At 35.9% G+C, this 17,398-nt stretch overlaps 1 protein-coding gene across 1 annotated transcript in view; it reads left to right on the top strand.

The window, feature by feature from the left end:
• Nucleotides 1-1,317: 1,317 nt before the first annotated feature.
• The window catches only part of LOC128227726 (extracellular matrix protein 3-like), an 83,511-nt gene continuing 67,430 nt past the window's right edge, over nt 1,318-17,398 (top strand). Inside the window, exon 1 of the mRNA XM_052938510.1 lies at nt 1,318-6,395. Coding sequence (XP_052794470.1) covers nt 1,469-6,395 — 4,927 coding nt within the window. The 5' untranslated portion in view covers nt 1,318-1,468. The remainder of the gene's footprint in view (nt 6,396-17,398) is intronic.

The raw sequence follows: 17,398 nt of genomic DNA, 5'->3' as shown, positions 1-17,398 counted from the left end.
TGAACAAATTTTAATGTAAAGTGCATGCACTAATTTCAGACATGTTCTTTTGGTCAGTAGAAGGGCCGCAGACAGTCGTATGGGTCCTTTACGGGGACGAAGCACAGCACGACCACGAATCATATTTCTGTTACGGCTCCCATACGGAGTCTTAATGTTATGACATCTAATTCCGACCATGTTTCTTTTTCGAGAATCTGGACATACGGGTGTTACATACTCGTAGCTCTCACGGTATCCGTACTTATCGTAAGAAAATAGCTTCCTGCCGGTTCCGGGCCGATAGCCCGAGTCCAATGGGAATTCGGTATGAATTTGTTCATATTACCCTTCTGTGATGCCCATGCATACCGGTGTAAGTCGGGTTCTCACATGATTTGTACGGTAGATTCTTAAAAACCTGTAAATGCCAGGCCCCGATTTCTCGAAACTTCTTAAGCTTAACAGGCTTAAGTAGCTTATTTCAAATAGTCAAAACACATACTAAAATGTGATTTTGGTAAATGAAATATGGTTATTTGTGATATCCATAAAAGAAATATCTATTTAAGGTTGACTAACTTTAAATGATGTTTATATTACGCGAATTATAGACAAAGAGAAATAGTGGAATTAGCTAAATCCTGTTATAAGGGACTTAAGAAGTTTCGAGAAATTGGGGCTTGAGCATTTACACCAATGGTCCGTAAATGCAGATGCCGTACCTGTAAGGGTTTTGGAAACTCGCGCATACGATTGTTCGGCCGCAACCTGGCCATAATATGTTCGTTCAGGGCTTATCTTGTCCCTTAAACCTCATCCATAGTCCTTACGGGGCCTGCAAACTGTGGCATGCCCTCATCTGTCTACAACATCTACATGTAGGCAACATACTTCCCTAGAGGCATGGTTTTGATACTTTGTTCGGGCAAAACATATTAAAATGACTCACATAAATCAAGAGAAAAGAGCATTGAATACAAATGTAAAAACAATTAAAGAGGGAAAAAATAATAAATTGAGCTATAATAAAATGTCCAAATGTTGTCCGTTAAAAGTATGCCAAATATTTTTGCAACACCCTGTAGTGAATGGGCTACACTCATTGGCCAGTTGTAAAAAATAGTTCTAGACTAATATACCTTAATATATTTGGTGAATCAGGTTTATTTGTACAATATTTCAATAAATATACCATAACAAAACAGTTATATTTCCATTCAGATAAACTTTTCTTTTTCTTCTGCAGTATTATCATACGCACGTGCCTAATAATTATTCATCTAATATCATTGCGCGGTTAATCGGTTGCAGTTTAAAGATGAAAGTAGCCGAGAGGATGCTGCATTATACAGTACGAAACTACTGATGTTTTATGGTAGGATACGTGTTAACAACATACAGTGATTGTTTATTTTGATTAATAACATGTTAAAGAATTAGATTGAAATGATTATACACATCAGATGTTATTCGTAATGGAGAAATCATGGGTGGATTACAATTGACAGTTGTGATCAAGATATCATTCATTGTGATACTCAGTTTGTTACTTGTGGAATGTAGACTACACAAAAGTGAGATAATTCGTGTTAATAGGCAAGTGGATGTTCCTTTTGGCCGTAGTGTAACTTTAAACCCCTTGAAGGACTTGAATATACATGTTAAGCACGGGGACTCGTGCTCTTTGAATATTGTGAAAAGAGACGATTTGCCATACAGTGCAGGACAACTAAGCAAATCTGAATTTCCTTGCAGATTTAGTACTGGAGATTTAACTTACATTCACTATGGGAGGATATATGGTGTTGACAAATTTCTTACATTGCTTCAATACAATTCACAGAATGAGACATTTATCACTCAGTTTGTCATTCAGTTCAATATCATTGAAAAACCATATGAGATTGTTACCAAAAATGTTGCGGTACAAGTAAATAGCTATTCTGATGTCAGCTCACCAATAGATTCATCAGCACTTCAGTTTTCATTTGACGAAAGCATTAATTCATGCTTCATTAGTGTTTTACCACAATCTCTTGGACTACCTCAATTTGGTGAGTTGCTGAACAAAACCTTATCTAACATTGACTGTGAAGAATTTTTGACTTCTGATATAAGGTATAGATACTATGCACATAAAAGTGTACCGAAACATGACAATATTCCTATGCAGGTAAAACTTCTGACAAAACTTGGAGAACTTGTAAAGGATGAATATTTTCAGTTGGAAGTACTGATATCCTCCGGTAGAGACAACACTCCACCGGAACCCAGCGATAAAGCCAAATTCATAATGGATTCAGTCAGCCAGTCCATCCTTACACCAATCACTGTTGACATTTTGTCAGCTACTGATGGACAGACACAGTCGGACAAACTTATGTTTAACATTTCTCAACCACTAGGCCCCGGTGAAGGAATTATCATTAATACGGATAATGCAGATGAACCAATTAACCACTTCTTTCAGTATGAAGTTAATGACCTCAAAATTGCTTATAAGCCAACAAAATTTGATTCAAACATCAAGAGAATTTTTCAGATATGGATTTCTATTGTGGACCCAGAGGGCCTGGCCTCAGATTCATTGCCATTGATGATTGTTGTTGAACCAATGAGTACAAATGCACCTGTTGTTACTGAAAATATGGGCATGTTCTTAATTGAAGGTCAATCAAGACCAATTATAAGCCCAGATATGCTTGAAATCTCTCATGTGGGTAACTTAGAAAGTGTCAAAATATATCACATTGATGGATTGCGGCATGGTCACTTGACTCTCCCAGCTGGTAGAAATTATTTCACACCTGAGGATCTAAAACATGGACTAGTGGTTTATCATCATGATGACAGTGATTCACTCAGTGACAATATAGTCTTCCAGCTTTCTGATGGACAAAATGTGATTACATTTTTATTTCCAGTAACCATTTATCCAAAAGACGACAAATCTCCTATCTTGACTGTTAACAAAGGTCTTGATATCCAGAAAAATGACATAGCATTGATTTCATCTTTAGATTTGTCAGCTTCGGACACTGACACTGATGACAGTGATGTCATCTTTGTTCTTGAACCGCCCTATTCAAGTCGAGGATTGATCATAAAAAAGCAGCCAGAAAAACCATCAGATACAAATGAATGGCATTTTCATAATGGATTTTATGTGCAAATAGTATACAACTTTACTCAGCTGGATATTTTGAAAGGAAAAATGTTTTATAAGCACGCAGGATCTCAATCTAATGAAGCTTTTATGGATGAAAGAATCAGATTTAAAATAATAGATAAGGGTATACCACCAAATAAGTCCCCTGTTCATGAAATCCATGTTAAAATACAGCCAATTGATGAGATACCGCCCTATTTGTATCCAAACACAAAGCTTGAATTAGATGTCACTGGAAATGGATGTACACCCTTTAACAAGAAAAATTTAAGATTTACTGATGATGACACAAATGACCGGACAATTATGTACACCATAAAAAGGCAGCCGTATGATACGTATGATTATGGGCCGTTAGAAGCTGGTACAGTTGCTTATTGCGATAACTCTGACAGAAATCTTACACAATTTAGCCAAGCTGACATAAACCAACACAAAGTTTGCTACCTACCACCAGCAACAGGACTTGGACTTGCAAAAAGAACACTGCAATTTGACTTTAATGTTGAAGACCAGTCTGAAAACATTCTGACAAATCAAGTGTTCACCATTATTATTAAGCCGGTGAATAGTGTTCCACCAGTGGTTATTAACACTGGAGCTGAGGTTGTTGTAAATGGTGAAATTGTGATAACTCCACAGATGTTATTTGTCAAAGATACTGACCCACAGAATATTGTTATCATCATGAGTAAACTTCCACAGTTTGGTATTTTGTATAACAATGGAACTGTAATTAAAACAGATAAAACCTTTTCCCCTTTTGACATTGAAATGGGTAAAATTGTGTACAGAAATCAAGAACATGATGAAAGATTCAAAGATATGTTCATGGTAGAAATATCTGATGGCATACATTTCATTCCTGTGACATTCTATGTAAACATTGTTAAAAGAAGTGAAGTACTCTTCCAAAGAAATTCTGTTGCTGATAATGGTAAACTTACTATCTATCATATAGTGAATGAAAATGGTACAGTTATTTTAAGTCCTGAACATTTTAAAATATATGATACATCCCTCAACCCAAGAGATATTGTGTATTCTATTCAAAAGTACCCATTGTTTGGTTCAATATTATTAAACGGGCAAGGAAGCAGTTATTTCACACAAAATGACATTTTAAACAGAAAGATTACTTACACACATACTGGCTCAGATATTGGAAGAAGTAAAGCGGAGGACAGAATCAAGCTTGTAGTTCTTGGTACGTCAAATGTTTTACTAAAAGATGGGTCCATACTTGAAAGAATTGAATTAGTTTTTGAAATTCAACCAGTAAACAATCAACTGCCTGAAATCATTACACATGATGATATAGAGGTTGCTGAAGGAAAAACTGTACAACTACGTAGGGAACATATTGATGTTAATGATATTGACTCGGAAGAAGGTACTATAATGTGTATGATAACAGAACAACCTAAAAATGGATTTCTTGAAAATAAATCACCAGGTTCAAGGGCTGGATTACCTATATCAGCATTCAATGTAGATAATATCAGGAATGGTGACATATTTTATGTACAGAATGTTCATAAAGGTATTGAACCAAGAAGTGATCAGTTCCATATAAAATGTTCAGATGGGAGAAACCTTAGTGGTGTCAAGAAAATATCTATTGCTATACTTCCAGCAAATGATGAAGTTCCTGGAGTAATTGTGAGGGAATTCATTGGTTCTGAAGGCATGGACATAAGAATAGATGCTGCTATACTAGAGGTGACTGATAAAGATGAACCTGCTGATGAGTTGAATGTTCTTATTGTCACTCCTCCTAAACATGGTAAAATTGTACAGCAATCCCTAACTGGTGAAGTCCAAGTACAAAATTTCACTCTTGACAAAATCAAAGAATTTTCTACGATTGTGTATGAACATGATGGCTCTGAGACTACTAATGATGTGTTTGTGTTTGTTCTGTCAGACGGTATTCACAATGTCACAAGGACTGTCCCAATAACTATATTTCTAATTGATGATGAGCCGCCGAGACTTGCTGTAAACAATGGACTTGAAATAGAGAGCTTGGGAGACAAAAAGACTATCACAAATGAAATGCTGAAGGCTGTGGATGTTGACTCTTTGGTCAGTAACCTTACATTTATAATCAAGAAGATTCCACAATATGGTGTCCTGACAAAAACTATCCAAAATACAAAAGTGAACCTGATTTATGGGTCTAACTTCACACAGACAGACATTGATAACAATCTTGTGGAATATATCCATTTTGGCAAAAAAATGAAATTAGACTTGATCAAGTTTGATGTGACAGATGGTTTGAACTCACTTATTAACAGATATTTCTATGTGACATTTAAAGGCATTAACCTGCTTCAACCTGATGTTTTTAATACAGCTCTAATTCTGCAAAACGATGGAGGTGTAACATTAACTAGGGCTATTCTGACTAACTCTGAGATAAAAGTATCTGAGGAACTACTTTTCAACATTACTGTTCCACCAAAACATGGCCATTTAGAATATGTTGATCAGAGTGGTGAAAAACTTTCCAACTTCTTGTTCCAATATTTAGATTCTAACAAAGTAAGATATGTTCACCGGAATGAAGATGAAGTTAAGTTTGACGTCTTTGAAGTAGAAGTAAGTGATGATAAAAAACCAATGGCCAAAACTTTACGAATTTCAATCAGTGGACAGGACAATAATTTACCTGTTGTCATGGTTACAACTCTTAGACTAAAAGAAGGAACAACTAAAATACTAACGCCACTGGAACTCAGGGTCTTTGATGTGGACACTGCTGATGAAGATGTGGTTTTTACCATAACACAAGTGCCTTTACATGGAAATCTGCTGTACAACCTCTCTAGAATAGTGACAAGGTTCTCTCAAAGTGACCTTAAGAAGGGCCTCATATCTTACCAGCATGATGGAAGTGAAACATTTTCAGACAGTTTAATATTTACCGTCTCTGATGGCTTACACCAACATTTTTACATACCAGGGTCTGACATGCCTGTCCGTACACCCCAGGAAATGGACATAGAAATAATACCCATGAGCAGTGGAGCCCCTAGAGTAGTGGTCAACACAGGGTCTAACTTCTTGACCAACTTAACCAATGGTTTAGGGTTTCACATAACTAACAGAAATCTAAAAAGCCAAGACTATGACAGCCCGGATGATGCACTACGATACATGTTGACTGTCGGACCACATCATGGGTTCTTGCAAAACACTGCACAGGGAGGTGGAGCTATTGCCATGTGGACACAAGGTAAATTGTCAAATCTATGTTATGACACATGCATGCATTTGACACATACATCCATTTCCTTTCAGGGGCGTAGCTAGCTCTATTCATGTAGATACATAATTGTGCTAGGGGGTCTGGGGCATTGGGCTTTATTAAAAACTGGAAAATGGACAGTTTTAGGATAATAATCAATAAATAAACCCTATACTATGCATATTTTTTCCTCTAAAACATCAAACAAGTAAGCCCTGATTGATAATCAGTTAATAACAATCAGATTGTCTTACAGAAGTCTATTTTTCAGTCATTTTTGCCATTGAACTGTATAATGAAATGTTCAAAGTCCATATGTCTGTAACATCATGTATAGTCAAGTACGAATACTGTAACTTTGGTTGATTTTTTTTTTTTATCAGAATCATGTTGATTCATCTATTATATGTGCCTGCCTTTTTCGATGTTTATCATATGAACTAAAACAATTCACTATATTATAAGTGTATACAAAAATACATTTTTGAAATGCTGTTGGATGTGCCTAAGTAGTTTTGTTAAAAACATACAGTTTGTGGATCATACTGACATTGATGATTATTCTAACTCCTTGTATTTAATTTGTGTTGATACTAGTATTTATTTAACACAATGATTTGTTTGTGCCAGTAAAGAATAATCAATTTATTAGTTAGGTCTTGGCAAATTCTGATTAAAAGTATTTTTTTCATCTTTTTTTGTGGAAAAAACTGATTGCAGACTGTCAAAATAGGGCCAAGCATCTGGTTATATTAATTGTATTTTCATATAGCTGATAATAATCTGCAGGTTCCTTCAATAATCTCTCTTGTTTGATTATTTTCCACACAATGAACTATATTTCAAGGGTTAAAGAGCTAGTTTTGTGCCTTTAGAATTTCTGCGGGATTAGAGTCTTGTGTCTGGTCCAAGTTTTTGCTCTCTCTGATAGCAGACACACAAGTCTGGTAGTTGGGAGCTTTATAATACTGGATTCCAGTATTTTGGAGCTAACTGAGTGGTATTTTGGAGCTAACTGAATTTCGCCGCTAAAGATATTTATAAGCAAGTTTTACAGTCAATAAAAACAAACTTAAACCTAGTTTTGAAGCAATCAACTCATTAAACTGTACTTTATTCTGAATGAGAGGAATCTAAGACTTCAGTATAGGTGTATTATAATATTATTGTCTAATTAAACCCAAAATTAGTTTGACTTGATTCAGTCATAAACAAATAAAATGTATTTCTATTCCGTTCAAGGTTCAAGTTATTATTTTTAGTTGAAATATTAATTGAAGTAACCTCGAGTACCTGGTGTATTGTTTCGCCATTTGCAACAAATAAGTAATAATACTTTTAAATATTGTTAAATTAACATGCAAATATAACACAAATGTCTTAAATGTGATAACAGATAAATTAGTTAATGTAAATAGCTTGTAAATGAAGTATATACATATATAGCAATAATAATATGGGTACAGCATATTACATTATATATTGGTATACGTTTTTTGGCGTATCGTTTACCCCTTATTTGTACACATAGACTTTACGCCTCAGAACATGCAATCATGTGGTGTTTTATTTAATCGATAATCGATAATATAAATATGTATAAATATATATATTTCGTTTATATATCATTCATTTGCATACTTCAAAACAGACTTATGCATGGGACTTTAAATCAATGCTAAATTTGCGATTCATTGGTCTTTCTTGTAGCTCTAATTAAACTTGTAGGTTAATTTATCAGTGTTACCAAATATTTCCTAGAAATAATTTGGTGTATAAGTCTTTATTATAGAGATCATAATGCTGTTAATTGTCAAAATTTATTTAATTATGTAAAGTAACTGATAATAATTTTGATTATTGGTGGTCAATGCATGGAAAGTTGAAATTTGTCTTTTTGACCCCTAACAATATATCTGACTAGATGTAATTATGTAAAGAAATATTTATGGAAGTTGTACAGCATCTGATGCACTTTTACTCCCAAAAAGATTTACTTAAATGAATACAATTGTTTTAATACACCAAAAAGGATGAATAAATGTCGTAAACAATGGTTCTCATGAAGGATACCAAGTTTAATTTGAACGAGGACTTTGACCTTCGGTCCAGCCGATCCCAGGTAAAACTGGGGGGACAAACTGCTCGCAGGATTCCTGCCAAAAGCCCCTGCACCCAGGGGACATCCTAGGTAAGGCCCATTCTGCACTATTTTTGGCGTGGAAACAAAACCATCACATTCACTCGGCACTGCCTATTTCCCCTGCTATTTCTGGACCGGGGGGTGGTGGGGGGTGGTGGAGGGGGGGGGGGTCATAAGACCTTCTTTTGTTGTAAGTGTAACTATATGATCATTAGAAAGTTTCATACATGTATGAAAATGGTAATTTGTCTGTACTGCTCTGAATCAATGAGTTCTAATTCAAATAGCCATTCAAAAGTAGCAGATTTCCTTTGACTTAGTTCTTGACATCTAAAGGCACCTACCTGTAACAGAGAATCAGCAATTAACAGTGGATTAATGTTACCCAATTCCTCTAACTACCTGCTAAATACAGTGTATGTAATTACCACCTGTCCCTATTACTAATAGGCCATGTGGCTGCATGGATATTCCTGCAGTTATTCCTTCTAATTAAATGAGATAAATCAATTAATGAGATAAAAATAGAAATTCGTATATATAATTTATTTGTCTGATATAAGGATTTATAATAGCTATAAAACTCAGGATTAGTTTTTTTTAAGTTATGTTTAATTGCAATGTTCATGCATGCTTCTCTAAGAGAAGAAAACATTATTCAGCAATGTACGTTATGTATAATTATGTGGCAGGCAAATGCATGGTGAAACTTGGAGCAATTGTGTGTATACAGTGTTCATTTACATGAATTAATTGATATTAGGTTTTAAATGCTGCGCTCATCATTTTAATTACCGTCTTTGAAGAAATGCCTTCAAAGGAGACAAACTCATAAATGATGTACAGGGGAAGTCTTCTAGATTTCTGTAGATAATTGTGATCATTGATGAGAAGCAGAACTAGATAAATATAATATACATGCAAGTGCTCATTTTAATGTGTACAAGTCCCGAGAACTGATATGTTTAATTATGTGTTGATGCAACAACAGTTACTGTTACTATCAGTATTATGAATTATTATTATTATTATTATTATTTGAATGTTAAAATTATAGCAATATTTTTTCTGACACAAAAAAGTCAATCAGCATGAATTATTTTGGATGTTGATGTAACCTCAGATCAACAATTTTAAAGTTACGTATATGTTCCTGTCAAGAGTTCAAATGTGGTTAAGTTACTCTTGTCGATGGTAACAATAATGAGTGTTTAAGTAGAATTTTTGCACGCTTCGTGCTTCATCAAGAGTCTGCAAATACCAAAATTTGTAAAACCACTTGCGGTCACCTGCGGCTGGTTCAGTCATTTTTAGATCACACTTTAGGTCTTTAAAGGGACTGTGTCACAGATTGGCACCAAAAAAAGTTTTTTTCTGTTATGAATCTCGGGACAATTATCTAAAAGAATGTGTTAAGCTTTGATATCATAATTGTAAAAAAAGTACCAAAATGTAAAAAAAAAATTGTGTTAGAGACCGGGTTCGTACCTGAGCGTCGCCAAAATTGAAGTCCAGCGTCTTACTCACTGAGCTACAAAGGCTTATTCCAATAGGGTGACATAATTAAGCTATACACCTACCTCGGCAATATCACGTGATAACACCGACTACGCATAAGGAATGAATTCTACCTGCTTTTAATGGAAAAATACGAAATAACTGCTAAACTTAAATAAATTGTTAACTATGTGGTACTTCAGTTAGTAAGTTTCAATGCATTGTACACATCGATGCCAAGTTTATGTCAGTTTTCGACAATTTTCTTTTTTTCCCGCTATTTTATCATACGTGAGACAGCCCCTTTAAGTGACTGACAACACCAATGTTAAGGTAACTATCCATTCTGCTGACAAAAAAGAAGCTCTTTTCAAAATTTTATAATGATCTTTTTATGCTGTGCCATGAAGATAAAAGCATGCCAGAAAAAACACACCCCTGACTAGCTGTCCTGTTTTCTTCATTTGGATAGCAAAGGAATGACTTTGTAATTCAAAGTTGTGATAATGTAATGGTGTACACACCCTTTTCTATCTCTTGCCAAAGATAAAGGATATATAGGTAACATCATTTTGATCAGTGGAAACCCCCTGACACTTTCAGGATGGAAAAGCAGCCTGATCCGGTTACCCTTGATTGATTGACCATTTTATCTCCTGCATCATAACTCCTCCATTGGTTACCTCAGAGATGATGTAGCTCATTAATTATGTAAAATCAGAATGAGGCTTAATTATCAGTTAATGTACAAAACAGTCAGTAATTTCGATCAATTATTTCATAGAAATATGAAGGAATGACTGTTCTTTAATGGTCAGGATGTAATACCCCAATCACACTAGACCACGAAGACCGCACTACATCCTGGCGATTTTGACAATGTCAAATTATTAAAAAATGCTTTACTCAAGTTCATACTACCTCCTTATTGCGTCCCTGCCAGGCATTCACAGCGTCTCAAAAGTTCCAAATGCGTTCTTACTGTGCGCATCTTTGCATGCGCACCACGTCCAATACGTGTTTAATACGCGTGCACCATGTCCAATCGCTCTTTGTATGTTCTTACTACAAAAAGGAAGATGGCACCACACGCTTACCAAGTGCTTATTAGATCCTCATTACCGGTATAATGTTCTTTTGACTTGAATTTATTTGTGAATGTGATCGAGATGGTAAAACAGTGTTCTATTTATAACTGGCCTATTTTTCATTGATGTCTGATATAGTGTTGGTTTTAAATTATAGTTGAATCCAGTACATGATCACTTTTCACAACCTGACAGGACGTGGTAAGAACCTGATACAAATGTGTCTCAGATGTGTTAAGCACCGAAAGAACGTATTTGCAACCAAATTAGGTCTTCTGCAAGGTGACACGATCATACCATCTTCGTAGTAAAATGTTGGAGAGGTTGTTGTGAGAACCCTGTCAAAGTTGCAAGAACGCAATGACAACCTAAAGACAATGTGATGAGAACGCCATTCAATATTTCCCGTCCAATACCACGCTTGCACTACATCAATCATGTTCCCAGACTTAGGTTTTAGTTATGCCCTCACTACGCCCATGCCGTCTCTAATACGTTTTTATTAAGTTCTTACTACATTCTTACTACGTCCTGATTCGACCGCATTTTCGCTACAAAGTCCACTCACGTCTTACACATCCATAAAGACCATACCACGTCCTTATCAGTGTCTATTGTGTTCCTTCTACGTTGACCATGTTCTGACTGTGTCCTTCGAGATTTTTGAGGCCGTAGTGGGAACATGGCCTAGTGTGGTGTGGGCATTAAGGAAACACCACTTCAGATGTTGTTATAATTTCAGTGAACCTTACCTAATATATCATTATTTATTTCCATTCCTGAAGTGAATTCAAAGTCTTAAAATTAGTCTTAAAAGTGAACATATTTAAGTTTATGAATATTTTTAACAAATATTTTAAATTTTCTGTTTTTTCATTGAATCTATTCATATTGTAACTTGCAAGCCAAATAAACAAACACCAGATAGCCGAGCTTTCTGGCATAATGAAACAAACACCAACAGATCCCTTCAGGGAAAAGCATGCTAGACCCTGAAGGGGTCCACTGGTCTTTATATACACTAACTTCTCTATTCTCACATAGCCCGGGATTTGCTAATTTGCATATTTCCAACCAAGTTTACATCCGGTATGAACGTACTTCCGTTTTATACGGAATATTATTATGAACGCCCCTCCGCCACTGTAGACCTCTGCCACCTACAGGGGACCATAAAAATACACTTCAACCATCAGGAAAGCAGAGCTTTAAAGACTGTTGAAGTTCCAACTTACTATGCCTCACAGGATTGCTGAGCTTTTTAGCAAGTGCATAGAAGTTGAGACTATAAATGCACATCGCCGCATACAGCGGACCGTTACATTACTTTCCCCTCCGAGAAGACTCGTCCCGAGTCTAAGTCTGGGAATCTTATGGGTAAGGCAACTCCGTTCCGGCATTTGTCATCAACCCACCGCTGCCACCATTTGTAAAGTGCTACTTCAAATAAACACCAGATAGCCTAGCTTTCTGGCGTAATGAAACAAACACCAACAGATCCCTTCAGGGAAAAGCATGCTCGACCCTGAAGGGGTCCACTGGTCTTTATATACACTAACTTCTCTATTCTCACATAGCCCGGGATTTGCTAATTTGCATATTTCCAACCAAGTTTACATCCGGTATGAACGTACTTCCGTTTTATATGGAATATTATTATGAACGCCCCTCTGTCGCTGTAGACCTCTGCCGCCTACAGGGGACTGTTACACTTCAACCATCAGGAAAGCAGAGCTTTAAAGATTGTTGAAGTTCCAACTTACTATGCCTCACATGATAGCTGAGCTTTCTAGCAAGCGCATAGAAGTTGAGACTATAAACGCACATCTGCCGCATACAGCGGACCGTTACATTACTTTCCCCTCCGAGAAGACTCGTCCCGAGTCTTAGTCTGGGAATCTTATGGGAAAGGCAACTCCGTTCCGGCATTTGTCATCAACCCACCGCTGCCACCATTTGTAACTTGCGACATTAAATAAACACCAGATAGCCTAGCTTTCTGGCGTAATGAAACAAACACCAACAGATCCCTTCAGGGAAAAGCATGCTCGACCCTGAAGGGGTCCACTGGTCTTTATATACACTAACTTCTCTATTCTCACATAGCCTGGGATTTGTTAATATGCATATTACCAACCAAGTTTACATCCGGTATGAACGTACTTCCGTTTTATACGGAATATTATTATAAACGCCCCTCCGCCGCTGTAGACCTCTGCCACCTACAGGAGACCGTTACACTTCAACCATCAGGAAAGCAGAGCTTTAAAGATTGTTGAAGTTCCAACTTACTAATATTGCCTCACAGGATAGCTGAGCTTTCTAGCAAGTGCATAGAAGTTGAGACTATAAACACACATCCTCCGCATACAGCGGACCGTTACAATATATATCATTTCACGGACCCTTTTCATTCTTTTTTCATATTTTTTTGGTAAAAGCATCATTTCTATTTTTTGAATTCAACAGAAACAAGCATTTTTCACAATCTTATTTAGCAAAATACAATAAATGGTGATAATTGTAAAGAGTAATCGCATTAAAAGTCTCAAAAATCATAACACACAACTCATACCAAAACAAAAATAGTATGCTGACAGCTTGATCCTGTTTCAAGGGATATCCAGGGGCTTGATTTTTTAGTTCACCCAAGGTGTGAGCTAGTATTTCCAAGTTGTGCAACAAGTTTGTTAAAATCTGTATGGCTTTTTAACATTTGATCACCCATGAAACAAAGGCTTTGAGATAAAATCTCCACAATCCAGCTAAATTTTAAGGATCAGTTACTGACCCGGTGTTTAAGTGCAGTTTGAAGGACGCAGAACATGGATGTAATTAACTTTTTGTTACAGACTTTTGATGTAGATTCCTTTTGTAATTTTCAAGTGTCTTTTTACTGGAAATGTGCATCATGTAATTGAAGGATGACTTTAAAAGATCATGAAGATGTAGAGAAATTTTCTTAAGATGTTTTTTAAATTACATGAACATGAACATTTACAAGAGAATGTTGATGCATGATCCATCAATTTTGTTGAAAAAACTGTGCATGCCAAAACAGTGCATGCCCCTGCCAATCCACTAGCTGAGCCATGCAGTGTTGGGTTGGGGGCTGCCCCCTCACCCCCTTAAATCCTCCAAGTTTACTTTTTATTTTAAAACCAACACTTCTATTACTAAATCAATTTTGATCAGAGGGAGGGGTGCAAGTCAAAAGGTTACGCGCTTAGGTTACATCCCCTCTAACATCGAATCCTGGATCCGCTCCTAAGGTATCAATGAGGTCTTTAATTGATATTAAAATTAAATGTATAAGTACTGACTTGAGACAAATACTGAGTATTATTATAGTATATTATGTAACCGCATTTCATAATACCCTAAATCTACCACAATTTATTATCTGCACTTCTCTTCTGGATTCTAAGTCATTAGGGACCAAAAATTGATAGTAAATAAACTTTTGAAAATAATATAAACATTAAAGACAGTATCCAATATAAAGAATAAATAAATATAATTAGAAGTGTTTTATTGTAATCATCTGAATATATATATATATATAAATATATATAATAACATATTAAATGGAAAAGAAATAAAAATAAGCGTAGCTCTCTAATGGTCTGTGACTTATAAATATTCCAGTTATTTAATGTGATAATGCACCAGTCAATTGTAACCATGGCCTCCGCACTGAGGGGACGAACAGATGGTAAAATCCCCGCCAAATGCCCCCACACTCAAGGGACCCTAGGTAAGGCCCATTCCCCACTATATTTTGCGCGAAGAAAAAACCACCGCCGCATCCACTTGGCACTGCCGGGCCACCTACCTGAAAGGTAAAAACACTGCCCATTTCCCTGGCTATCCCTGGTATACCCCCAAACCTGGGGGGGGGGGGGGGGGGATACAATTGACTGGTGCATAATTCTTTATAATTACTTGTAACGTAAGGGAAATAATTAAATTGTCTAAATACTAAATACAAATTAAATGTCATAAGAGTATTTATTGAACAGGCCATGAAATTTTAGTAATTAGCACTTAAATTAAGGCAGTCATTTTAAATGTTTCCTTGTATAATATTTAGAATAAGAATAAGGCAGAGGCACAAAAGAGAAGTATGACAAAATAAGAGTGTCGGAAGAAATTGGACGTGATTTAACAGTACTAAATTACATATATATTTTCTTTAAGTCTCAAATTTAAGTTTTTTATGTCTCACTAACTAGAAAGACATCGAAACGTCAGATACAAATTTCTGTAATTGAGCTGAATTCTGCGTCACCAACCATTATCACTTGGGTACCCACTCTGTCATCAATACTCCAAGGATGACTTGGCTTTATATCATAGCTTGACACATTAAGAAAACTACCCCACTGAAATGCAACAAAGGAGTTAAATATACCATATATTATGGGTATTCAATTTCAATGGCTTTCCTGTTGACATGATGGATTATTTTATTTGTTGCTACTGATGCTTGGTAAGGATGAGTAGGTTTGGTCTGAAATGTATTTAGAAGATTGCTTAAGGCCAAGAAAAAATTACATGTTTCTAATGTAACATTTAGTGTAGCTGTAATTAGTATTGGTTAATACTAATGCAATAGAAACTTAACAGGAACATTTAAGCCCTGGAGTAGCCTTTAAAACTATAATTTTATTGAAATGGCACATTGAAATATTGAATTGAACTTTTTTTAGCTCATCATTCTGTTCACAAAGGGCTTAGCGTGAGCTCTCGTGATAGGGTGATTTTCAGACGTCTTCTGTCCAAACGTCGTTGTTTACATTTTCCTTCAAACAACTCCTCCTATACCACTGGGACAATTTCAACTTAACTTTGCAGGAATATTCCTTGGGTGGTCCTCTTTTAGATAAAAGAAGTGGTTCCATGCAGAAACCGCTGGCCCAATTCCAACATAATTTCACGGAAATGCACCTTAAGTGACCCTGTATCAAATTCCTTCACCCCATGTTGATTCATAAAAATTTAAAACACGACTGCCATTGGGCTGGGCTACTTTTCAAAACATGTCTATATAGAAAACTCCGAAAATCTTCTCATCGGAATCTACTGCTGATTTTGAAATTATAAACTCACAGAAATGTTCCTTAGGTGACCCTCTATCAAATTCATTCACCCCATTTTGATTCATAAAAAACATGGCCGCCAGGGGATGGGCTACTTTCCACTTTTATGTCTATATGGAAAACTTAGAAAATCGTCTCTTCAGAAACTTTTTTTATATTTTTTATAATTTTTTATTTGTTTTACAATCATTGAAGATATCAACTTCAAACTTTAAACATCTTCTGAAATAATACTATGTTTCTGGTGGGCTGCAGTCCAGTAATTTTTGTTGTCTGAACAATAACTTTAGAACCATTAGTCCAATCGAGTGATCAATATTAAGGGCCATCTTGGGCCTCTTGTTTTTCATTTTTTGTTTGATTATTAGTATTAGCACATACGTCTTTTCCTTATAAAATGTATATTACTTTTAGTGTTCAGGCTCATGCCTCCCCCTGTTGATGGAAACCCATACAGATTCACATTTAATCATTTAGAAACAGGCTCCTAAGCTAGCTGGCAACCCCAAACCCACTAAGCAGATTTAACAACCGCCAAATTTCTATTTAATAGTAACAAATTAACCACCATATTTCCATTCAGCCATTTAAAGGTTTTATTAAGTGAGAATTTTTAGAAGCTTGCACATTGGCACTGACTAGTATAGATCAGGCACTGACAAGTATAGATCAGGTATTTGATAAACATTTGGCGCCAAACACTAAGAGAGCTCTTATTTGTGTCTTTTATACGATTAGTCAGCACCTGCTGCACACAGCCTGCCAAGTGAATCATTCAGAAGCCAAAAAATAAACACTTACTATTATATATAGTAAATTCTGCTTTTTTTACGGTATGTGGATGACCAGTAAATGAAACAGCAATATTGAATAATCATGGTACACAACAGAGAAGATAAATAATATGTATACAGCATGTTTGATGTTATTGTTATACATTGGTAGTTTACCGACACATTAATGTTCCTGGCAGCTAATTGGCTTGCATGTCTGGTTATGTTTTGGATTCCAGCATCAGGTCATGTCTAACCAAGTGCATGAGAGACCCAAGTGGAAAGATTCTATTAATGCTTTTCTATTAACTATCTTATAACCTTTTGCTGTCACTGGTACAGGGTAGGTACTGAGTTGATCATAATTTTAAGAACATGTTCCTTTTTA

The sequence above is a fragment of the Mya arenaria genome, chromosome 3 (genome assembly GCF_026914265.1).
Source record: "Mya arenaria isolate MELC-2E11 chromosome 3, ASM2691426v1".
NCBI classification, from domain to species: Eukaryota; Metazoa; Mollusca; class Bivalvia; order Myida; family Myidae; genus Mya; species Mya arenaria.
This window is presented reverse-complemented; position numbering and strand designations above follow the sequence as displayed.